We start from the raw sequence: 24737 nt of genomic DNA on the forward strand, positions 1-24737 counted from the left end.
GTGTGGAGGTGACCCTGGGACCTTCAAGGCTATACCAGCACATCAGAGGCTCTAGGAAGGTCCTAGCATGATGGAAAGACTTCAAGCCCAGGCCTGGTGAGGACCACAATTGTCAGTCAGGTGAGATTTAGGTTACAAAGTTTTGCAGGGTCATAGCCACTGATGAACATTAAAATAGAGGTTGTTCAAGCCATGTCTCAGCCCGCTTCCAGTAGCTACCAGGGTCCCAGGAGCCCTTTACAGTGTCATAAGAGGAGCTTATCCTTATTACAGCATTCCATATAGTTCAGTGTTTTCTTATTTCAGATATTAAAATGGGATTCTGAGGATCAGATGAAGGCGATTCATCAGTTTCTTGCTTCTTCAAATGCAATGGCCAATCTATGTTGTTCAGGTATTGTTACTTAACTGTCCTTTCCCTCCAATCTTCATTCCCATTCCCACCCCTCAAATCCCAGTGTCTTTTTCATTCCAACATTTGCATATTCATCCAATCCCTCCCTCCTTGAGTCCCCTATAACAAGATGCCTCTTTTTCCCTCCCTTCCCTCCCCTCTCCCTGCCTCCAACAAAGAAAATGAAGATGATCTTCATGTGTTCCCAAACAGTGGTACTTTCTTAGGCTTTCAGAAAAATGGGGCTGAAAAGTTGGAGTGAAGAAGCTGCTACTCCCAGAGGATATATTTCTCAAGTTCCTCTTAGGTTTTCTTCATTTCCCATTCCTGCAAAGCAGAAAGACAAATAAATTTAACTGAACGGTACTTGAGAAGAATGAAGACCATGCATTTGCCATTTCCTTTATTAGCTATTCCACTTGGATGAGTGGTCACTTCTGCGCAGAGGTCAGGGGACAGAAAGATCTCACTTGTGTCTAGGTGAGATATACAAACATGTCATGGGTAGCTTTGGGGATGGGCAGCCTAAGAGTCCCATTACAGGCATCTTAAGAGAATCTCAATCTAACCCCCTCATTTTACAGCAGAGGAAGCCAAGGTCCAGAAAGCAGGGAAATAACCATATAATTTCAGAAACTGGGACTTCAGTCCCTGGCAAATGGTCTTTGTTCTCCCTAAGCATTTATTATTTGAATAGCTTTTTATCATTCTATGATGGAATCACCATTAAGGCCCCAAGGTATGGGACCAAGAGCCATTTATAACAAAAATACTAGTTCATATTTGTAAAGCAATTGAGGGTTTATGAAATGCTTTTACAGCCATTATCTAACTTGAACCTAACAATATATTCATGTATAATATATTCATGTTTTACTGTAGCTAATATCCCAGTCACTAATATAGGTAGACAATGTGTGGCTTATCACCCAGGAGAAGTAGTAGCATCACATACATAGGCAATTTGTTGATATTTGTCCAGATATTAAGTCCCAACAACAGAATCCAGGAATATTCTGGACTGCAGCAGTTACAGCTGACCATCCTATGCTCACTATCTATATAAATGGCATACTATTGAAAGGGTTAGTAGACACAGGTACAGATTGTACAGTCATTAGAGGTGCCAACTGGCCCAGTCATTGGCCAAAGATTACAGCAAACACCTATGTGTCTGGCATAGGAGGATCAATAGCAGCTGAAGTTAGTGTTACCCCTCTGAGATGGATATTTGAAGGTGAAACAGGAGTTTTTACTCCTTTTGAAGTTGAAAAAAATCCCCCATCAATCTATGGGGAAGAGACATTTTACAACAGTTAGGATTACAAATGAGTACTTCGGCTTTTTAGGCAGGTCTGCTGTTGAAGGCCTATCTGTATTCAGATCTGTTCCCATTCAATGGAAAACTGATACACCCATATGGGTAGAACAATATACATACATATATGTATAATGTTTGGGCTAGTTTTCTGGAGACCTTCAGACCCAAGTCCTTGGTCTTAGTAGAGAAGTGATGAAGGCAGGACAGCCACCAAGAGGCTAGTCAAAGATAGAATGTCTATCTTCCAGTCCTTCTTAGCCCTTATATATCTTATTGTAATTATATCATTATAGCATACTGATTATGTGTGAACTTAGAGAAGCATTTCATCACCATACTAAGTATTAAGTATATATATGAATTAGAGAATCATTATCTCATCATTATCTCACACCTTGTTTCAAGTATACTTCTCCAGAGTTCCAGTTCTTTACAGAGAAGGAATATTAGCAAAAGAAGAGATAGTTACTCAGGCTATACAGCCACTGCATACCAGAACTGGGACTGGAACCTAGTTTCTTGGCAAGTGCTCAGCATGGTGTGACAGAAAGAGCATGGAATTAGAAGTGGAAAGCCTGGATTCAGGTCCTAACTATGCTACTTAAAGTATGATCTCTACCATGTTCCTAAGCCTTAGTTTTCTCCAGATGAGAATAATGCTTAAGACTCCTTACTGCATCAGATTTGAAAAGACCAAAAGAAAGAGAATAAGTGATCTTCCTGAGGTAAGCGATTTTTTTTGTCAAAAAATATTAGTCCTACAAAATCACAGAATTTTAGAAACAACTTTAACAGGCATCTAGTTCAGACCATACTTGAAAAAACATCCCTTCTATGTCAGAAAAATCAGTTAGGAAGTTCTTATGATAGTCCTGTGAGTTGTAATAAGACCCTGGTCCAGGAAAACAACAGTGGGGATGAATATGGAAGTGAATGAATATGGAAGTTGGCTTAAAAGATACATTAGAAGTTACTAGGTCCTGCTCTAATGCTTCTTTATGGTGCAGAGGTGACCTTGGATTCTCAAAAGCTAGGAAGCACAAATTTGAGCAGATCTTGACAAACTGAAAAAGTTTAAAGTAGGAACCTAGAAAAGAATTATATTTATGTACTAATGAATGCAAAGAAACTCATGATTAGGTTGGATGCAGGCTGCAAATGTTAGCCACAGCAATACTCCAAGGTCATATTACAGGGAGCTGTGATCTCATGGTATGAGGGATTTCAAATGAAATCATTTTTGGAACATTAAGAACAGCTCGACAGTACCCCAAAACTCTGATAATTTAGAATCACGTAATTTAGAACTAGAAATACATCATCTGGTCAGACAGCTACATTGTACAGTGGATAAAGTGCTAGACCTGAAGATAAGAACTCAGTTCAACTCTGACTTTGGACACTGACTAGCCATGTGACTCCTAGGAAAATCACTTAAACTATCCGCTTCCATTTTTTCATTTGCAAAACACTAACACTGCAAGGTTGTTTGGAAGGATAAATTCCTTCTGGTATTCCTTTGGGTATTAGACTTATTGGTAAAGTGTTTTTGCAGACCTGAAAATAGTATGTGAATAGTGTTATATGAATATTAGATACTATCATCCCAACCCTTCATTTTAAAGATAAAGAAACTGAGACTTAAAGATTAAGGACTTACCCAGTTTCACAAAAATAATAGAGCTTCTTTGACACCAAGTAATAATAATAGTGAGCATTTATTTATAATATACTTTGAGGTTTGCAGAACACTTTCATATATTACTTTATTTGATCCTCACAACAACCCTGGAAGATACAATTATCTCCATATAAAATTCCTTATCCATAAAAGATAAGGAAGTTGAGGCAAATAGAGATTAAGTGACTTGCTCAGTATCACACAGCTATGAAATGACTAAAGTAATCTTGGAACCCAGGCCTTCCCGATTCCACATCTGACACTCACTTAATCCATTATACCATGTAACTGCCTAATCAGGTGATTAGCCGTTTCCTAAAACAATGACACACACACACACACACACACACACACACACACACACACAAAAAAAAAAAAAAAAAAAAAAAAAAAAAAAGACAGGATCATTTTTTGTCCTTTGTATCCTCAGCAACACATAGTATTGCTAAAACACATAGTATTCACTGTGGATGAAGTGAAATAGTGAGTGACTGACTAAAATTAAAACTAACCATTTCATATTAAAGCTGATTTTTACATTTTCAGTGTGAGCATTTATATATTGGCATTCAGCAAATGCTACAACATTGGGCTTGATTTATTGTTTTGTTGACTGATTAGATTTAAGAAAGTGAAGGTGAAAATGTTAATAATGCAGATTTTATTTAAAAGTGTGTTCTGAATTTTTAGAATGCCATTATTAAACATGAATGAATCTGAAGTGAAAGTTTCTAATGAATCAAGATCTGCAAGGGCATTTAGCTAATATGTGGAGGAAGAGACTCAAACCCAGACTATCCATATCAAGTTGGTGGCAGATCCAGGATTAATAGGTCAGTTTCTTCTCTTATAGCTGCCTTTCTAATTGTTGTGAATTCTGTGTAAAGTGATATGCCCATACTTTGGCCTTCTGGAGCACTTTCCCTTTGCTGGAAACATTGATAGATGGGCTTCTCTTCCTCAATTCTGATGTACAGTTGACAGGAGGAGAAGATTCTTGGCTGGGAGGCTTATTTGCCGTTTCCTAGGGAGAGCAACAGAGAAGTTGAGAATTCTGGAGAAAACTGCCTGCTTCATATTAAGAGAACCGCAAGGACAAGATTAGCCTATGTGAGCTGGATTACTGCAGATCTCTAATGACTGTGCAACTTGTCGGTTCTCCCTGGCTACAACCCCTTCCCCCATGCCCATCATACACCTTAACCTGATAAAATTCCTTTTTCATAGGACCAAGGGAAAGCACCTTGAAAAATCCTAGGTCCAACTTGCTTAGTTTCCCTGAAAACTGAGACCCAGAGAGTTGAAGAACCTTATTTAAGGCTCAGCTTAGGTGTCATTTCCTCCATGAAGTCTTCGCAGATTCCTTTCACTAAAAGTGATTCCTCCTTATATCTTTTTTCTCTTTTCATTTAACCTCTCCTAGATACTTTGTGGATGTCAATTTGGCAATTTACAGCAAGGAACAGTAGAAAGAATATGAACTTCAAATCAAGAAACTGAATTCCAGGCCTCCTTTTAATGCTTCTTGGAATAGACAAATAGTGTGATGTAGTGGAAACAGCATTGGACTACAAGTCAAAAGTCCAAGGTTCAAATTTATACTCCAAAACTAATTTCATGTATTGGGCCTGTTTCCTTACCTACTGAATGAAAAGATTGGACTATGTGCTCTAAAAGACCCCTTAGAGACTGAAATAACATAAGATTGTAGAGCTCTATGATTATCCTCATCAGTAACCTGAGGATCATAATGCTTAAACTATCCACCTTATAGGGACATTGCAAATAAAAGCATTGTAATTCACAAGATGCTATACACATCTGAATTGTAATGTCTCATTGCCTCTACAAGACAGTAAACTCCTTGAGGATAGAAAGTATATCTTGTTTTATCTTGCTATTCTGGATTTCTACCAGAGGGGCTTGCTAAATTGAAGTCAGCTGAATCCAGAAGCTGGGAAAGTTTGAAAGAAGCAGTCAAGGTTGCTCTTTTCCATTTCCAACACCCCAAACAGAGATCCCAGACTGAATAGCTATCCATAACATATGTGTGGAGGAGGATACAGGAAGGAAAAATGTGTACTTACTCCATTCTTGCATTGGCTGGCCACAGCAAGCCCAAGGGCTGGGCCTCCCGCCAGGGATTGCTTCAGGCTCTCCTTCACGGCCACAAGCTTCAGCTCAAGATCAATCCTTCTCTCTTCCTTCTCCCGGCACTGGGCTTCTAGCATCACTAGCTTTTCTTCTAGATCCTTTAACCTTGTTCCTGTTTTCAAGCAGCACAAAGTTTTGAGGATGCTGTCAGGAGTGACGGAGTCAAGCGAGACCTCAATAATAATATTGTGCCTAGTTCTAAGTGTCACAATTTAAGAAAAACATTGATGAGTAATAACTGATGAAGTATAGGAATTGATGGAAAATATTTTAGTAAAATTATCTTCTTGTAAATTCAGAAGATATGGCAGTATGCGTAGATTAGATAGAAGAAAGACTGAAATGGGGAGACTGGTTAGTGTTGGGTTATCCAGTGGCCATTCCAGAATCAAGCCCAACTGTCCCAATAATCCTAATGAGATACCAGATAGAATGTGCCCTTATACTTCATTTGTTGGCTATACACAGATAAAAACATATATATATACAAAGTATATAAATGTGAACATGCAGAGGGAAAGTATTATTTTAACAACAACCCTGTGAAGTATGTGCTACAGGCATGATTAGCCTCATTTTACAGCTAAAGAAACCAGGTCAAAAAGGTTAAAGGTTAAAAAGTCACACAAACAGCAAGATTAGAATCCAGCTCTTACAATTACATTGTGCTCTCTCTAAAGGAAAATAATGGGAAAAAGGATTCAAAACCATAGCACACCAAGAGTGGTCGAGTCTAGGGAAGAGAAGATTTAAAAGTGACTTTAAGGAAGTCACTTATAAAAACCTCTCTACCTTAAGTTTCTCATCTGTAAAATGAGGGATTTGGACAACATAAATTCTAAAATTCCTTGAGCTCTATCTCAATGACTTTTGATAGCAAAGACCCCTTAATATCTAGCATAATGCTTTTCATATAGTATAGGTTTAATAAATGTTTAATTGAGGTGATTGGCTTTGTCCCCACCCTTTCTTTCTTCTGCCTTTCCTTTTTCTCTCTTCTGTATATGAATGTATGAGTTTGTATGTATTGATCTATTTATATCATTATCTTTATTTTAAGAGGTAGAAGATCAGATCTTGTTGTGGTACAACTCATTTGGATTATGGGGACAGCTAGATTTGACTCTGCTGTGGCCCCTTTGGCAGCCTCACTTCAGCAGTTTTCCCTTTTATCTAATCCATCCTGCATATACTGACATCTTAATATTTATAATTTGAAATTCTGATACATCACTCAGCTCAAAAACATTCACTGGCTTCTTATCTATAGGGACATACAAACTCCTTATCCTGGTTTCTAAGATGTAGTTCCAATCTACTTTTTCTTACCTCATAGACTACTTTCTGCCCAAGCTAGACTTGGTCTTACCCGTTTTTGCCTCTGTGCATTTGTGACAATAGTCCCTCAGGAATTCTAGAAGAATCACATCTGATTCCTGAACATTCTATTTTACCTCTTCTATGTACTTAATCATATTCTAACTAATTTATCATATACCTTATGCTTCTATCAGTAAATTCCCCCAGGGCATTTCCATTTTGTATCCCCATTATCTAGCACAGTGTCTAGTACAGGGGTCCTCAAACAAGGTCGCAGGCCAGATGCAGCAGCTGAGGACAATTATCCCCCTCATCCAGGGCTATGAAGTTTCTTTATTTAAAGGCCCACAAAACAAAGTTTTTGTTTTTACTATAGTCCGGCCCTCCAACAGTCTGAGGGACAGTGAACTGGTCCCCTATTTAAAAAGTTAAAAGGAGGACCCCTGGTCTAGTACATTATGGTTATGAAATTGCATTTAACTTTTTCTAGACTAGTTGTTTCATTTCTGCCTAAATGTTTGACTCCCCACGGTCATCCACAAGTCCAGCATCAATAACCCTTCTGTGGGCCGCAATTGGCTATTTCCCTTCCTTTCTCAACCTTGAAGCTTTTAGCTGTTCAATTATTTCAGATCTCACCTATTTCAGAGCCACCTAGTTCAACCCATTTTGCATAAGAAACATCCAAGATCAAAAAGGTAAACCACAGGTAGCATGTAGCAGTCTGATCCCATGTCTTGGGACTGTAATTTTAGTGTTTTCCCACTGGCTCTTCCAGTTTCTTAATAAAGAAAAGTTGGAGCATTATACTCTTATGTGTCAATGCCCTCCCTGCCTGATATAGTTAAGGAAAGAAACGAAATTTTCACTTTAACCACTAGATGGCACCAGCTCATGGCACCATAAGACTGGAATCTGCTTGAAGTTACTTAAAAGTATAATGTTCAAAATAGAGGATGAAAGTCACCCTGTTCTCCCAACTGGTCTGACACTCTAAGAAGTCTTGTGTAAATTCATAAAGCCACACTTTGAGGTTGATGTTGTTCATCCTTTTTTCAAGGAGGACCAATGATACCCCCCCCCACAAGGAGGATGTCTTCATTTAAGTAGTTTCAAAGTAATCAGTCTCATTCTCTCTTCTAGACTCAAAGTTCAGTAGCAAGACCAAAAGTCAAGATGACTAGTGATGGATCACCCAGAATGCATTGGGTGACCTTGTCCTTTATCAATATGAAGATATTGGTAAACTTTACCAAAGAGCTGGGGCTATTTGGCCTTCATGACAGACTGTCAGGTTGGGGATGGGGGAGAAGGGTGTGAAGTGTTATGGAAGCTGTCTGAGTATGTGACAGCTTGTCAGGAGGTAATCAGTTTCCCGTCATAGAATCATATAGAATTAAAAAGTCAGGCTTATCTAGTCCCAACTCCTTCATCTTATACAATAAGAAAATAAGGTACAGAAACACTCAGATTACAAGAAGGCAGTGCTATAGGATTCAAAACCTTGTCCTGTGACTCTAAATCCAGAACTCTTTCCACTGAATTATATTTCCTTATCACTAGATGACTTCAAGGGGTGCCTGGATTGCCACTTGTAAAGTAGTTGCCTATACGTTATGATAGAGCTCCAGGGGTATTCAATCAATCAATCAATAAACAGTTCTGAAGCACCAAGAATATCCCAGACATTCTGGTAGGCACTAGGAATATAAAAACAAAAGAGAAAATAGTCCCTACCTTCAAGGAGCTTACCGTCTAGTGGGAGAGACTACACTTGCAGGTGGGGGCATCAGGAAAAGAGTTATGAAAAGAAAGGGTGTAGAGGCAAGTAGATGGCACAGTGGATAGAACATTAGCCCAGAAGTCAGCTTCAGACACTTAACACTGTGTAATCCTGGGAAAGTTACTTAACTCCAATTGCCAGGAAGAAAAAAAGAGAATTAGTATACCTCGTATTATACAGTAAGGATATCAAGAATGTTAATCTTCCTAGACTGAGGTAAGTAAGAAGAGGAGCAGTGTGAATATTCTGGAAAAGGGAGTCAGGTTGTGAAGGATCTTCAATGTAGGGGGGAAAAAGAGTTTATATCTATTTGATCCTGAAGGTAAGAGTGAGCCACTGGGACTTTATTCAGTAAGGGGTGACATGATCAGATGTATGCTGTAGGAAAGTCAACTGTGTGAAGGATGAATTTCAGGAGTCCATTTTTCATTCTGAGATTCTATAAGATCTGGGACCCAACCCAGAAGAGTGAAATGAAATTCGCCATTTGGCAAGAAGAAAGAGACACACCTTTTATCCAAGATAGAGAGCCAAGAACAGCAAATCCTATCTAGGACATATAGAAGTGGGAGGAAAAGAGACAAAGCTGAGATTGCTTATAGGGAAAATATGGTGTGTAAAGTGTAGGAGGGCTGATGTGCTAGACAGCCAGGTGGTCAGTATTCCTCAGGAAGAGAGATAGTCACTGCCAATTTTAACAATAAGTAAGACCACAGGTCTAGAATCAGGAAAACTCATGTTCTTAAGTTCAAATCTGGCTTGATCCCTGTTTTGAAACAAATCTAAACCTTTTCCAGATGCTAGAAGAAGTTTTTTCAGCTTCATAGGTTCCTTACCTTCCTGGTAATTCCCTTCAGCTTATCAATGTCCTCCTAAATGTGATATCTAGAATCTGCCTCCTTACAATCATTACCCACTGGCTCTGCTTCTAGTTTCCACAGCTACATCTAATCTAGTCTAATCCCTTAGATTTGAAGAAATAGAGAGAGCAATACATTTTAAGTCAGAGGGACTGCTTTTGAATCCCTCATGAATGTGGTCTTGAGCATGTCATTTAATAGCTGAAGGCCTCAATTTACTTAAGGTACCTCTAAACTCTATTTATAATTTTAAAGCTAAAACCAATTGGAAAAAAGGACTTCTTTTCTATCCCATACATGCAAAACACAGATAGGAAGAACCAGCAGTGGAGAGATACTGTTTCAAAATGTAAGATTAAAGCAATTCATAAAAGTGAGAAAGCCACGGCATCTCAATGGCACCAAGACTAGAGATCCAATTTGAGTTTTGGCTACTAGGCCCCAAATAGGATTATGGGGCGGTAGCATGGGATTTAGAGGCTAGGAGGTAGGGGCAGTGGAAGAGGTATAAGAGCTAAATCTCTGGTGGTTTCCAGTAGGGCAAGAGAAGTCACTTTTATCTGGATTGACTCAAACACTGAATGATTTTTTAGAGAGCCCAGGCAAACCTTTGACACAAGGAGAGATTTTCTGGACAAGGTGAGAGTAGAAATACTTACATTTATTCCTAAGCTATGAACTTTGAATCAGTAAACTCTGGCCCCTACCACTTAATGGGACCTTGAACAAGCCCTTATTTTCTCTAAGCCTCAGTCTTCTCATCTGGAAAATCTAGAAACAGTAACAACGTCATAGGATTGTTGTTAAGATGACATGATATAATGTCCATAAAGCACTATAGAAACCTGAAAGTGGTATATCCATGTTCTTTGACTTCTCAGATATTCTCCCCAGCTATCTCCCCAAGGCTCTGGCTTAATTTCACTCTCTTACCTTTCCAGTCTTAATCAGGCAATTCACTTGTTCAATATTATAGTCGTTTATGCTTTTCATGTAATCCACTTCTCCCATTTTGCTCAACAATGTGAGAGGAATCCACAAATCCATGCCAATGAATCCATTACAAATTTATGCCATCTAATTTCAATTGGTCCTTCAGTTCAGTAAAGCAATTCCTGGTACTCTTCCCCAGCTGATTATCTCACTTCTCATATCAGTTATTCTAAACCTTTCTCTTCTCTCCTAAACCATCCCATACCACTCCCTCTCCCTAGAGCCTCAAAAAGAGATGGACTCATATTCCAGAGACATTTCATCCTGAGCTCCCTATTCTTCCCTATGTTACATCTCAAAATCTAACATTATTACTCATTTTCTTTACCTTTAAATCATTTCTTATAAAGAAATGGCACTTCTCATCAAGGCAGACTTAAAACTTTGAGCCCATTGCCTTTAATTTTCTATAGCTGACTGCCTCCCTTTTTCATCTATATGCTTATCTTTTTCTCACTTTTCCCCCATTCTGTTATGTATAAGCATAATCTTCATTAGACCCTATTATCTTTTATCTTTCCTCCATTTTTCAGCTAAATTCCTGGAAAAGCTAAAAATACCTCCATTTTTACTAAACTTGAAGATACTTTATCCATCATTATCAATGATCCCTTACTTGCTAAATTATGGCAATCCTCTCTTCTTTTCTTACTTCTCATCCTTCTCATCATTATCTGCTGAATTTGACACTGAGGACCACTCAGTCTCCTAGACACTATTTCCTCTCTGAGTTTTTAAATTACTTTCTCCTGATGCTCCTCCTGCCTACTTTAACACTCTTTTTCTATACCCTTTCCTGGCTTATCTTCCATATCATCTAATGGATGATTACCAACTAATTTTGGGTTGCTCCCCAAGGCTCTGTTCTAGGCCCTCTTCTCCTTCTATACTCACTGATCTGATCAACTCCCATGAGTTTAATTATCATATCTATGCAGATGAATTCCAGAATTAACTATCCAACACAATTTCTTTCCTTTTCTATTCAATCCCTTTTCCTCCTACACAAGGCTTTTCCTGACCTTCCTACTGCTACTAGGGCTTCTCTCATAAATTACCCTGCATTTCCCCCTATAACATATAAACTCCTTATATGTTTTGCTTGACAATACATGTTTATAACAGGACATTTCACATTTTTGCTTTCTCAGTGAGGAGGAAGGATGGGGAGAAGTGCGAAGGAGAGAAGCCATATCATTTGAAAATTAAAATTTAATTTGAATAATTGATAAATTATTTACATAATTTTAATAAATTAATTTAATTAATGTTCTAAGAGGCCAGAACTTTTGCTTCTTTATCTTAACAAAGCACCTAGAATATAGCAAGTATTTAATAAGTGCCTCTCAAATAAGTGCCTCATATAATTTTTTTTGCTGGTCCTGTGATCTTATTAGTATATTAGTATAAGAATGCTTATTAGTATAAGAACGCTCTCCACCAATGCCAACCAGCCCAACTGTTTGTAATTTATAGAACTGCCCTAGAGAGTCTTATTGCTACAGTGGTTCAGAATCAGGACTTGAAACAAGGTCTTCCTAGATCCAATACTGATCACTATTCACTATACCACATCATCTCTCTAGATAATTACTGTCATTATTATTAATAAAGACAATAATATTTGAGCAAGCCATTTCATTGGATTTTAAATTATAAAGCTCTATGGAAAAAAGCTAATAGTTTTTGAGACAAGTTTACAAAAAATATTTTTGCAATTTATTAAAGAAAATAAAAATTAATTATTGGATTATTGGGTGACATCATAGCCAAAAGAATATACATTTTAGTCTAAAAAGCCATAGAAAGGAAAACTTGGTCCCTCTCTGTGTTGTCCCCATCTTTCCACCCCCCTCAGCTGCTCTTGATTCCAACGAACTTTCTGGGTCTTACCCAGATTTTCCTAGCGATCATGTTATTCTGAAGGATTCTCCTGACCAGGATAAGGAACACCAGTACCTTCACTGTTCTTCAGGGCCTCTTTTAATTCCCTCTTCTCTTTGCGTAGGGTCATTAGCTCATTCCTGATCAAACTCTTCTCAGTCTCCAGCTTCTCCTTTTCTACCAGGTACCTGCGGGCATCTTCCTCTGCCCGGTTCTTCCCATACTTATATTGATTGGCACCTATAAAGATGGAGCAGAGGAAAAAGGCACTCAGATATGTGACTTCCCCAACAGCATTGTTACAGAGACATAATGCTGGATGGGAGGTACAACTTCTACCTCCAGAGAGTTACACAATCCCATCCAAGCATAAATATATACATATGTAGGTGATTGTACATATACATATGTACATGTATGACATACAGTGTATATTGTAGTGCTGTTTTACGAGTTTGAAATTGCACTAAAATTTTTGGGACATACACAATAGGAGTTCCTTTCTCCTTAGTTGATATATACTCATAAATTAAGGAATAGCTAACAGAGGAAATGAGCAATTAATAGATTAACAGAGTGAAATGATGCATCTATATCCTATTAGGCCATTACAAAATGTGAAAGAATTCTACTTGATAGAATTAGAAGGGCAGTTAATGTGGTCACTGACTTGTGGTAATCTTCCACCATCCTAATGAACCTTTAAGAGCTAAATTTGTCAGCTAAGTGCATGTGAGGCCGGGAGCAACTCTGGATTGTGACTTCTGAACCTTTGCAAGAAGAGAACAAGGTGTGAGGATCCATCTTTTCTTCCCTTATTGGCTATGGCAGTTTGCTCCACACAGAGAGTCAAGGGAGAAAGAACCTCTGGTTTCAGAGAGCCAACCATGGGAAGAGTCTGGCCTCTGAGAATTGATTGAAGAGATCTCAGCCTAGTGTACCCTGTAGTAGAAATATTGTCCCTAAGTGGAAGCAACATGAAGACACCTCACCTCAATGGAAAAGGCATTGGGCCCCCGTAATACTAGAGCTAAGAGATGTTTTAGCCACATGGGCTTCTTACCCCTTTTGTTTCTCCCTTCCAGGGTACTCTTAAATCAATGCCTACTTTTAGAACAAAGAATATTAAATATTAAACAAAAATATAGACTATTAGGGTCAGAAGAAGTCTAGGAACATAAAATGTTAGAATCTAAATTATTAGACAAATATAAAATATTACTCCTAATAAGGTCTATTAGATGACATAGCATTAGAGCATAAGACTTCAGAGCTTAAAGGGCCCTTAGAAATCTTCCCCATCTTCCACCTTAATTGGGGAAGAAGTCTCTAGACAAAACTTACTGGAAGCATGGCGCTTGATTTTGACTTGTGGGTCTATACGGATTGACTTCTCACTGCAAGAAGAAGCATGTCGCTTCACCTGGGCCCCGGATGGACGCTTAGGTTCTTCATCCTAAAGAGAGGAGCAAAAATATTATTTAGCAACCAAGAAGACTCCATTTTAGCTCCACCAGGTCAATGTATGACGGCCGTGCTTCTTGACAAAGGTTGAATAAAACTTCACTGCTGTAGGCTCAGATGCATTAAGTGTGGGAAGCAAACTTGGTAGACTTAGGCAGACATTGGGAAGCATTGTGATCCCTGAAAGCAAAGCCAGGAGTTAGTGCAGAGAAGGGAAGAAAAATAATATTAGGACACTACTATGGTTATGGAGAAAGGGAGAAAAAAAGTTAAAGCAAGTTAAAGAAGCAGAGCCAGGGACCAGTCTACTGGGCAGGATTCACATGCTCATACCTGCATCTTCTCATAGGGGACCTCATCATAGACCCTAGGCTCAGGCCATTGGCCTTGACAGGAACTTGCAAATCTGGATAGCAGAAAACAAAGGGAAGGAGAGAAGCAAATTTCTAATTTTAAGCTTCTTAGTCTTCAAAACTATGAATAATACTCGTACTTTTTCCTCAAACATCTATTATTAATCTATCAGTCCACCCATCTAGTTGTATATGTATCTGTCAGCCATCTGGCTATCTGTACAACCATCTTGTTATCTATTCATTTGTCCTTTTTCCTCTCTTACATTTTTTCACCTCTATCCACAGAGTTCTTTATAGCTTATCCTGTTCTTTACTAAGCCTCTCCCTTCTCCTCCCTTTCCCCCAATATGACCAGTTCATTTCCCTTGATAACTTGGCTGGAGGAGTGTGATCTGATAACTTCCTACTTGGGGACATACTGGCTCTGACCACTAGATGTAAGGCTCTTACAAAAAGGAGTGTCGCCCAGCACTAACAATGCTGGCTATGGTCTCCACATCTACATAGTCATAGTGCAGGGCCTCAGGAGGTACTCTGGAACCTGTTTCAGCCAGCAGCAGCCCCAACCAGCGGCCCATATCTTCAGAACAGCTTGCCTAGTAGGAGACACAATTAAAACAGGCCATCATGAATATCTAGAAGAGCTCAGGAAATGTTCGAGGTCCAGATTCTAAAGTAATCCCGTCCTTTTCATTTTCTTTTTCTTTCCTCCAAATAACTTTTATAGACCTTCTAACCTCTATCCTATTTTCTCCTCTACCTTCCATCTTTGACACTACTAAAATACTAAGAATACTACACCTGAAAATCAGCTCTTACCTCCTCCCCCCCTTTCCTGAGTAATGTTCAGATTCCTTTGCCTAACATACAAAGTCCTCTACAACTTGGAGCCACCCTCTCCTTCTAGCTTTATATCCTTTTTTTTTTTCCTTTCTACATACTCTATTCTTCAGCCATAATGGATAACTATCTGATTTCTGAACACTCACACAAACACACACTTAAACTTCTGCATCTTTGTTCAGATTGCTCTCTGTATGAGTAATACCTTCTCTTCCTTTTATATCTGGTGAACTTTGACTTTCTTTTTAAAGCACAAGTCAAAAGCTCCTTCCTAGAAGAAACGTTTTCTATTCCCTCAAATTGATAATGACCTTATCTATCATTGTTTTATAATTCTCTCTACTTAGCAATGTAATACTATGTATTATATTGTGTCATATTTCTTTAATAGAGCATAAGTTCATTCAGAGTGGCGAGAATCTTATTCTATTTCCTTTAATGCCTATCATAATATTCTGTGTACTTCATGCACTTAATAACTGACTGACATAAATCTTACTTGATCCAGACAATTCTATTAGGTAGGTGTTATTACTGCCTCCATCTTAAAGATGAAAAAAATTGGATTTTGTATAGATTTGTATAGATTATATATACATATATATTTTGTATATGTATAGTTTGTATAGAGTAAGTGTCTGCCTATGGTCACATAGCTAGTTAGTTTGTACGGTAGGCTTTGAACCTAAATTATCATGACTTCAAGGCCGATTCCGAATCCATTATACCTTTCAGGGAAATCAAGTTACCTCCAAAAAGTCTAGACCCGATAGGTAGTTAGGTGGTACAGTGGACAGAATGTTGGGTGTGAAGTCAGAAAGACCTGAGTTCAAATGTGACCTTACTGTGTGACCCTAAATAAGTCATTTAATCTCTGCCTACCTCAGTTTCCTCAATTATAAAATGAGGATAATAATAGCACCTACTTCATGGGATTGTTATGAGGATCAAACGAGATAATGTGTATAATACCTATTATATCGTAAGAATTTCATAAATGTTTGTTTCCTTCACTTTTCTAGGCTCCAGATCACTTAAAAACCTTACAGGCTCAATCATGTGATAAAGTGAATTTTAGGTAGCTTGGCATTCTACATCCAAGGGCCTTTCCAGCTTCTATGATCCCTAACTTTAGCATGCTCTGCATTGATATTCTAAATTCTGAAGTCTAAAATCATTATTAAAAGTCCCTTCTTGCTCTGACATTCTAGGTTTTATATTTCCAATTGGTTCTTCTTAACACAAATAGTCAAGTCAAGAATTCTACATGTACCTGGGGGTACCATTTCATTATTATGAAAGAAGAGAAACCATCCTCAAATTATAGAGAAATAGAGGCAGAAAGAAAGGGAGGGATTTACTAATAGATGGTGTGCTAGGTAATATATAATAGCTCATATTTATATGTCTTCTTTTAGGAAAAATCTAAAAAAACATGGCTCTTTCCAAATCTCCAAACCACATAGAATATTTCAGAAATTACCTCCAAGATAGAGACCTCCTGCCGTCCACGGAGAATCCTGAAAGCAAATGGATGTTTGGGGCCAAAGCCTGGCACAACCTCACAGCCCTGAAGAGTGATGGCATTTACATGGGTCCGGAGGTCTGTGCGGTCCTTGTGGAAATATAATATGTTGCCTTTGAGACGACACCAGCGTTCCTTCCAGCACTGATTTCCCAAGACGTTCAAGTAACCTGCAAGTATGGGAAAAAAGAAACTTGTGATGTCTTGATGATTTACATTTTAGACATAGGACATTTCAGTCTAGGAAAGCCCTCAAAGCATCCCATCTGCCTGGAAACAAGTAGGAGCTGTCTCTGTGATAACACAGGTCTATTGATCCATGACCCCCTCTACTACCATGACCAGACACCAGCACCACTAGAACCTGAATCACTGGTGAAAGAAATGAGGAAGAACCTGGGTGTGAGGGGTAGTAAGGCTGGGGCATCATACCCACCTGCAGATGATTTTTTAAAATTGAGAATAATAAGGATGGCAAAGAACTGGAACTAAAGTAAATACACATTGATTGAAGAATAACTGAAAAAGCCATGATGCATTAATGTAATGGATTATCAGATCTATGTGGTAAACAATGTTACATATGAAGAATTCAGAGAAGGGTGGAAATGACCAGCTACTGAGTGAAGTAAGTACTAGGAAAATGAGCACAAGCTCTTCTTATTTTGAAGACAGAATATTCGACCTGGAAGGGATCATAGAATGTAATGTCATCAAATCTAGAATTGGAAGGGATCTAGAGGCCTCTTAGTTCAAGTCTTCTGGTGTTTCCTGTTGAGAAGTCTATAGGCTAAGTAGCATAGATCATGGTTGGTCTTCACTCTTGACTGGATTAATAACTTTAGTCTTTTTCTATTATCTCCCTTTTCCAATCCATCCTTCAGAGTTACTAAAATAATTTTCATAAGATACAGGTCTGACCATATCATTCTTCTGTTCAGAAACTTTCTAGAATTCAAATTTTTTCCCCTAACATTGAAGAATCTCTGCAAACTGATTCTTGCTTCTTTTTGTTGCCTTTGCATCACTCCTATTGCCTTGCATAGAAATGCATAGAAAATAAATATTTCCTAAATTGAACTGAGGTGTCATGCATTGTGTAGGAAGCAAGGCAATTGAAGGTCCTTATAAACTCCTATACCAACCAAAGTTTGGGACCCCTTCCTCCGCTGGGGACATCTGTGCATCTTCAGTTACTGACTTCTTCTTGGAGAAGCTAATGATGCGGTTAATCTTCCGTCCAGCGGCGCGGCTGACAGAGCCCTTCAGTTCTGCCAGGCTGCTCTTCTTGCCTCTTCCTATCACAGAAACAGAAAGAGGAATAGGGTGAAGAAACTTGTTTCCAAAATTCATCCTTATCCTGCTCATTATCCTTCCTGATCCTTGGAATTGCAAATAGATTTGGAACAGAGGGTCTCTGAGATCCTTTCCAGGTATAAAAATTCACAAGCTTGGATAGTATTCTTAGGCAAGTCACAAACTCTATTGCTTCAATTTTCTTATCTAAAAACAAGAACAACATTTACAGAGTAACGTTTTTCAACTGCTTTACATAAGCTTTAAATATGTTAACAATACTTAAAACAACCCCATGAGATAGGTTTCATTATTATTCCCATTTTACAGCTAAGAAAGCTGAGGCTGTGAGAAGTTGAGCTAGTATTTGAGGTAGAATTCATATTCAGGATTTTTTGTAGTCTGGCATTCTATCCCCATTCTGTTAACTGCCATATATAGTCATAGCAACAAAAATAGCTGATATTTATATAGTGCTTTCTACTATGTGATAAGCATTGTGTTAAGCATGTTACAATTTTTACCCTATTTGACCCTCACAATCCTGGAAATTAAGTGCTATTATTGTCTTCATTTTACAGATGAGATAACTAAAGCAAATAACAAGAATGCCATGTTTAATAAGAGCCCTGAGTTTCACAAGACTACTTAAGTAATCAACAGGAGACTGAGGGAGGTAAGAAAGGCTTCCCTCACCCCCATTTTATAAAGAAAACCAAGGCTAAGTGGATTGTCTAAGGTGCCTCAGCCACTGCTTGTGCAACGATGTCACAGATATTTGATGGGAAGAGCCTGAAAACTGTCTCCTGGGACTGTATTCCTGAGTCACACAGCCCTCACTTAGCTTCAAGGGGACTAAAGAGAAGGGCTGATCCAGGGTACATCTGAAAGATATGGTACCCTGCTCTCTCAACATTACACTTGCATACAAACTGCATGGTCACTTAAAACTTTCCAGTGAATAGACAAGCTCCAAACACACACAAACACTTACACACACAGAGCCATATACATATGCACACATATTCAAAGCTATTACTTCTTTCTACACACACACACACACACACTCATATACAAAGACACATTCACGTATACCCTCCCCCTGGGCTGCTTTAAGATGCGTCTGGGGATTGAACCCGCTGGTTAGAGGAGGAATGCTCTTACCAGGGTCTCCTGGTTCACGGCGACTATTGGTTGAACAGCCTTCTGTGCTGATGCTGTCTGAGTCTGACGTCTGCTTGTCTGGGGATAATCTCTGTAGGAAGAGAAAACAGTCAAGACATATGTGAGCCACTCTCTCCTCAATTATGCCTCCTTTCCCAATGATATTCACTTGCTCACACTGCTCTTCCAAAGATCTATCAAGGTGGAAAAGCTTTAAGTATGGATCCATTGATGGACCCTGGTCTTTATTATCTGAGGACCAATCTAATATAAAATTTGCATTTTTATAGTGTTTGAAAGCTCCACAAAGCATTTTTCTCATAATAATCCTATGAAGTAGATAGGAAAACTATTCTCATTTTAAGGAGGAAGAAATTGAAGCTCAGAAAGAAGGAAAATTATTTTTCCTTGCAGAATAGCTCAGTGCTATCACCAAAGAGTTAGCCACTGTGGGGAAGGGGGTGAGGAGAGAGAGAAGAGGGAGGGAGGTATACATGTACATCCACATACTCTCCAAAGCAGTTCATAAAGATTTATATAGAAAGGAGGATCATACTTTTTTGCTTGGCCCCAGAGGGAAGAATTAAATTGTAATGAAAAATGTAGACTTTATCAAACACAAAAAACCTTGCTAATAGTGGTTCAAGAAAAGAGAAAAAGAATAGGCTGTCTTGAGATAGCTAGATAATAAGCACTAGGGTAGAGCACTGGGTCTAGAGTCCTGCATTCAAATAAGTTCTCAGATACTAATTGTGTGACCCTAGGCAATCAGTTTTCTTAACTGTGAAATGGATAACATCTACCTTGCAAAATTGTTAAAAGGATCAAATAAGGTAATATTAAAATAATAATAAATAAAAATAAATAATAAAAATAAAATAATAATAATAATAATAATAAAACTACAGCACAGTGGTCGACACCTGGGAAGTACTTAATAAATAATTTATTTCCTTCCTTCAGAGGTAGTAGATTCTGCGTCACTGGAGGTCTTTAAGAAGGGGCTGGATGACTAATATTAAGGGTGTTGTAAAAGGGATTTGTATTTAGATGCATATTGGACAAAATGGCCTCTGATGTTCCTTCCAACTCTGTAAAATCTGTTTCTGTAAATCCTCAAGTCATTTTCACCAGAACTAGTAGCTAGTAATACCGGCCTCATGCAATAGAAGTGTAATTGATTTATTTTTGAGTTCAAATGTAGACCTTTATATTTTATCTTTATTATATTTCATCTCTTAATTCTAGCATGTCTTTCCAGCTTTTACATGTCCTTTCAGTTCCTAATTGTGTTATTTCCCTCTCTCCACCTCCTCATTTCCACAGGAGCAAATTCAATTCAACAAGTCTTATGAACTCTGATAAGTGCAAGGAGAAGACTAATGAGTAAAAATGCCACCCACCTTCTGACAGAGAGGGGAGGAACTAAAATAAGCAGGAGACACACATTTTTGAAAATAGTCAATGAAAGAATGTGCTTTCTTTGACTATATATTTATTACAGGTTTTTTCTCTCTCCTGGGGTAGAATGGATGGAAGAGAGAGAAAATGAATGTTAACTGAAAAAAAAAACCATTTTATTCATTAAAGCCTAAATGTAGCATCACTGTGAAATCTCTTATCTCTCCATAAGAATATTTTTTTCCTTTACTGAATTATTATTATTAGCTATATCTTTATACTCCTTACACCATTATGCCTTATATTTGAGAGGCATTTGTATTCATATCTTTTTCACTACTGTTAATCTATGAACTCCAGAAGAAACTAAGCCAAACTACCATGGATTATTTGTAAGGTTGGTTCCAGCAACCTATGATCCTATAAAAATCCTAGAATGAATGTAGCTATATAAGAGTTCTTTTTCTTGGGACGCAGTTTCCTTCTTGGTAAAATCAAAAGGTTGTACTAAATGAATTCTGAGGTCCCTCTCACTTCTGAAGTTTCTGTGCTTCCATGAGACTAGCATGGGACACTATAAAGTCTCCCAAAGTGAGAAGCATAATTATATACACATACATACATGGCATCAAATAAAATTAATCAAAATAAAAATTAAATTTAAAAGGAAAAAGAAAAAAAGGCAGCATGGACTAATGAAATGAGCACTAAATTTTGATGGAAGGGTCCTGGATTCAATTATTTAGCCTTTATTGCCTTCGATATCTTCATCTGAATAAAACTAAATTGAAAGCTAATTTCTTATGATGATCTTATATCTTTGCATCTCCTTCAGAGTAAAGTGATTTACAAATCACATTTTGAGCAGTTTGTAAATATTTGACAGATGAATTGATTTATGAAGTTACTCTTGTTTTGAGCAATGAGCTTCCAAGGAGGCCTAGAGGATACCAAAAAAGAGACATTACCTTGTCTAGGTCTAGTTTGTGCTGGAAAACGGGAGACTTGGGTTCCTCTGTTCCATCTGCTCCTCCACAAGACTTGCTCACCTCTTTTATAACCTGTGGAAAGAATCAGAATAAGCATGAAACATTCTTATCTTTTCTAAAAATGAAATGTAGGGGGAAGGGGTGGAGAGAAAGATGACCCAACTGGAAGAATTGAGTGATAATGGTGTTCTTTGCAAGTGGCCTTGGGAAAGATGATTTGTACATATTCAGTTTAAAAGAGCTTTTACACATATTGATGTATTTGATTTTCATAATACCAAGGGCAGGAATCATCATCTCATTCTTATAAAAGATGAAACTGAAGCTCAGAGAAGTGATTGGCTCAAGGTCTCACAGCCAGTTTTAATGATAATTTAGGAACTAGAAAGCAGGTCTCACTTGCCTCCTTTTTTAGTAGGAGACTAGTTTAGCTAGTTTCATGCAAATACAGGACTGAGAAAGACTTAAGAACTCATCTAGTACAATCTCTTGATTTTACCAAGGAGGAAGCTGAGTCTTATCCAGCTACATCCATTTTAGACTTCTATAGGATCACAGGATATCAGAGGTGGACACCTTACAGATCATCCAATGCAGCTCCCTTTTACTCCCAAGACAAAGTAAAAAAGAGGAAACCAAATATCCAGTAAGGAGAGTACCATAGAAAGTCCAAAAGAGAAGTAGTTCAAAGCTCTAGTGTTTTAATAGAACCATAGGAAAAGGAAAAGTCACAGGCATCCTCTTCCAGGGTCCTATGATTTCAGTCCTGCTGTCAAGACAATTAGCAATTGAGTCTGATGACCAATTCAGAACCTGGAAAATGCAAATATGCTTTAGAGACACTCTCCCCTGCTTTAGGGAATTGAGGTAGCTCAGCATAAAAAAGTGTTTCTACCTTCAGCCATTCTTCAGCCTGTTCCTTGCTCTGTACAGCCAAAACCAGGGCCTCTGTACCACCCAGAGAGAAGCGTAGCTCGTGTTTCTTGCGACGTCCATCCCTGGGCACATAAATGACATTACAGACTCCCAGAGCCAGCTTCAAGTGGGGCTGGTGGTCCTTGGAGTTTTTGTAACACTGAGAGAGAAAGAGAGAGAGAGGTGGGGGAGAGACAGTGAGGGGAGAGACAATGAGTGTAAGGGAGACAAAAAGAGAAAGGAGAGAAAGAGATATAGCATACTTTAAGGATCTTTGTCATATTTTACAGTGAGAGGAAGATCAGGTTCACTATACCCTGGCTTCCCAATAGCTACCCACAGAGATTGTAACTCGGAGCTCATGTATAGCTCATAGGAACACACTTCACTCCTATCCTAATCCTCAGGGACTAATGTACACTAGATAGCCAATTCATCCAATCCTGCTCAATCCAATCCAGGCAAGATCATCACACATAGGAACACCAATCCTACTGGTCTTAGAAAGGGATCCATACCTACTTTAATTGCATCATATATAGCCTAATAATATTACTTGGTACAATGAAAATCCAACATTTGGACAAAGATCACATATTTCAGATTATAAACGCTTAAATTCCTATTGTAGATAATCTAAAAACTGTTGCTTCTTCAAGCTCTCTGACCTTTTTTTTTCTCTTTCTATGCTATGGGAGACATAGTTATGTTGCTATGGAAACAGAAGAGGGGATACCCAGAACTGAGGGCCATTTTGTATTTTTGTTTGCTTCATCAGCTGCCAGAGAGAAAACAATGTATTATCTAATAGTAAACTTTTTGGCGATGAACCTCTCTACATTTAGCTGGGCTGGTCCTCGGATAAGACAGTGCATTGCCAAGGCCATTTCTAATGGATTTTGAGCTAGGAAGGACCTGCCACAGCTTGCACTCCACTGGCATAACCTTCTATGTTTAAGTGAGACATGAGGAACAAAAGGGAAATTACTGTAAATAAAAATTCAGTGAATTAGATTTTCCTCATATACCTCATAAATGTAGAGAAATGTAGAGAATAAATGTAGAGAAATGAAGAGAATCTGGATTCTTGAATATACAAGAAATCCCAAGTTCTTATATATTTTACCATCCTGGAAAGAATTGGAGGATAAACCCAGTGATGGACTATGTGGGACAGTCATCTGGGACTCAGCTTACTAAGAATATAAAGAACAAACCCACTACTCAAAGTCTGACTATCAGTGAACAATATTATTTTAACTAGAGCAGAGGTTCTTAGCCTTGTGTTGTATCATAGCAGTCTGGTGAAAACTCTGAACCTTCTTTTCAGAATAATGTCTTTGAATGAATAAAATATATATAGTATTACCAAAGAAAAAGTATACTCAGATATTTAAAAAAAAATTTTTTAAAAACTCAGACCAAAGTTAATAACCTCTGAGTCAAAGCAACTTGGTTTATAATGACAATTTCTAATGGTGAAGACAATATCAGATCTAATGAAAATGAATTTTTATAAGTGTAGCAGTAATAAGGATTTTCATTTCTATGACACTTTATGGTGATGAAGCACTTTTATAACAGAAGTCTTATAATGTAAGTAAGGCAAATATTACTAACCCTATTTGATAAATGAGGGAAAATAAAATAGAGGGAAAATGTCTCCTATATGGCTGCATGAAAAGTGAGAGCAAAGATTCCATGATTCTCTCTCATGTACATATGCCCAACATATAAACCATATGGCTATATGCATGAATCACTAGATTCTCTCTCTCTCTCTCTCTCTCACACACACACACACACACACACACACACACACAGTCACTAGATCTTACCAACAGCTGGTTGTCCCTGATAAGAGTCAGTTGCTTGGCCCACTGGCCAAAGCGTTTTTTCCGTAGCAGGAAGGCACAGATTCTACAATCTTTCACCAGGTGCATGGAAGCTTCCTCTGAAGGCCACTGGTGGGTTAACTGCTGCCCCTTTCCATCCTCTTCTTCATCATCATAGGATTCATAAGAGCTGCTCATGGCATCTGAGTCATTATCTGGGTGAAGTAAAGAAAAGTTTCAAGTTACTCTTGGGATCACCTCAGACCAAGGAAGCACCTGGCTCTTCTACTTCAATTCAATAAACATTTATTAAATGCCTGCTCTGTGCCAGGCACTGTGCAAACATTGGGGACAGAAATGAGAAAAAGAAAAACAGATCTTGTTCAAGGGATCAAAGGTGCAGGACTGAGGCTGCTGGAGATTTGGATCAGAAATTTTGGATCTAGAATCAACACAAAATTATGAAACTGAAAGAGACCTTAGAACAAAAGACTTTGATAACAATAATAATAAATCTCATTGATAACAATATTTCAATATTTGCAAAATACTATCCTCA

At 38.1% G+C, this 24737-nt stretch overlaps 1 protein-coding gene across 3 annotated transcripts in view; it reads right to left on the minus strand.

The window, feature by feature from the left end:
• Positions 1-509: 509 nt before the first annotated feature.
• The window catches only part of AFAP1L1 (actin filament associated protein 1 like 1), a 60100-nt gene continuing 35872 nt past the window's right edge, over positions 510-24737 (minus strand). For 2 of the 3 annotated variants that reach the window (XM_031953686.1, XM_031953684.1), the window contains exons 7-18: positions 24182-24393; positions 22324-22503; positions 21408-21500; positions 19039-19129; positions 17724-17876; positions 16537-16748; positions 14661-14806; positions 14188-14260; positions 13735-13846; positions 12466-12630; positions 5484-5662; positions 4005-4420 (exon numbers count right to left, since the gene is read on the minus strand). In XM_031953686.1, coding sequence (XP_031809546.1) covers positions 4244-4420; positions 5484-5662; positions 12466-12630; positions 13735-13846; positions 14188-14260; positions 14661-14806; positions 16537-16748; positions 17724-17876; positions 19039-19129; positions 21408-21500; positions 22324-22503; positions 24182-24393 — 1793 coding nt within the window. In that variant the 3' untranslated portion in view covers positions 4005-4243. Of the gene's footprint in view, positions 722-4004; positions 4421-5483; positions 5663-12465; positions 12631-13734; positions 13847-14187; positions 14261-14660; positions 14807-16536; positions 16749-17723; positions 17877-19038; positions 19130-21407; positions 21501-22323; positions 22504-24181; positions 24394-24737 lie in introns of those variants that run through there. The other variant, XM_023506399.2, reaches the window with a different exon arrangement.

The sequence above is a fragment of the Sarcophilus harrisii genome, chromosome 2 (genome assembly GCF_902635505.1).
Source record: "Sarcophilus harrisii chromosome 2, mSarHar1.11, whole genome shotgun sequence".
Classification (NCBI taxonomy): Eukaryota; Metazoa; Chordata; class Mammalia; order Dasyuromorphia; family Dasyuridae; genus Sarcophilus; species Sarcophilus harrisii.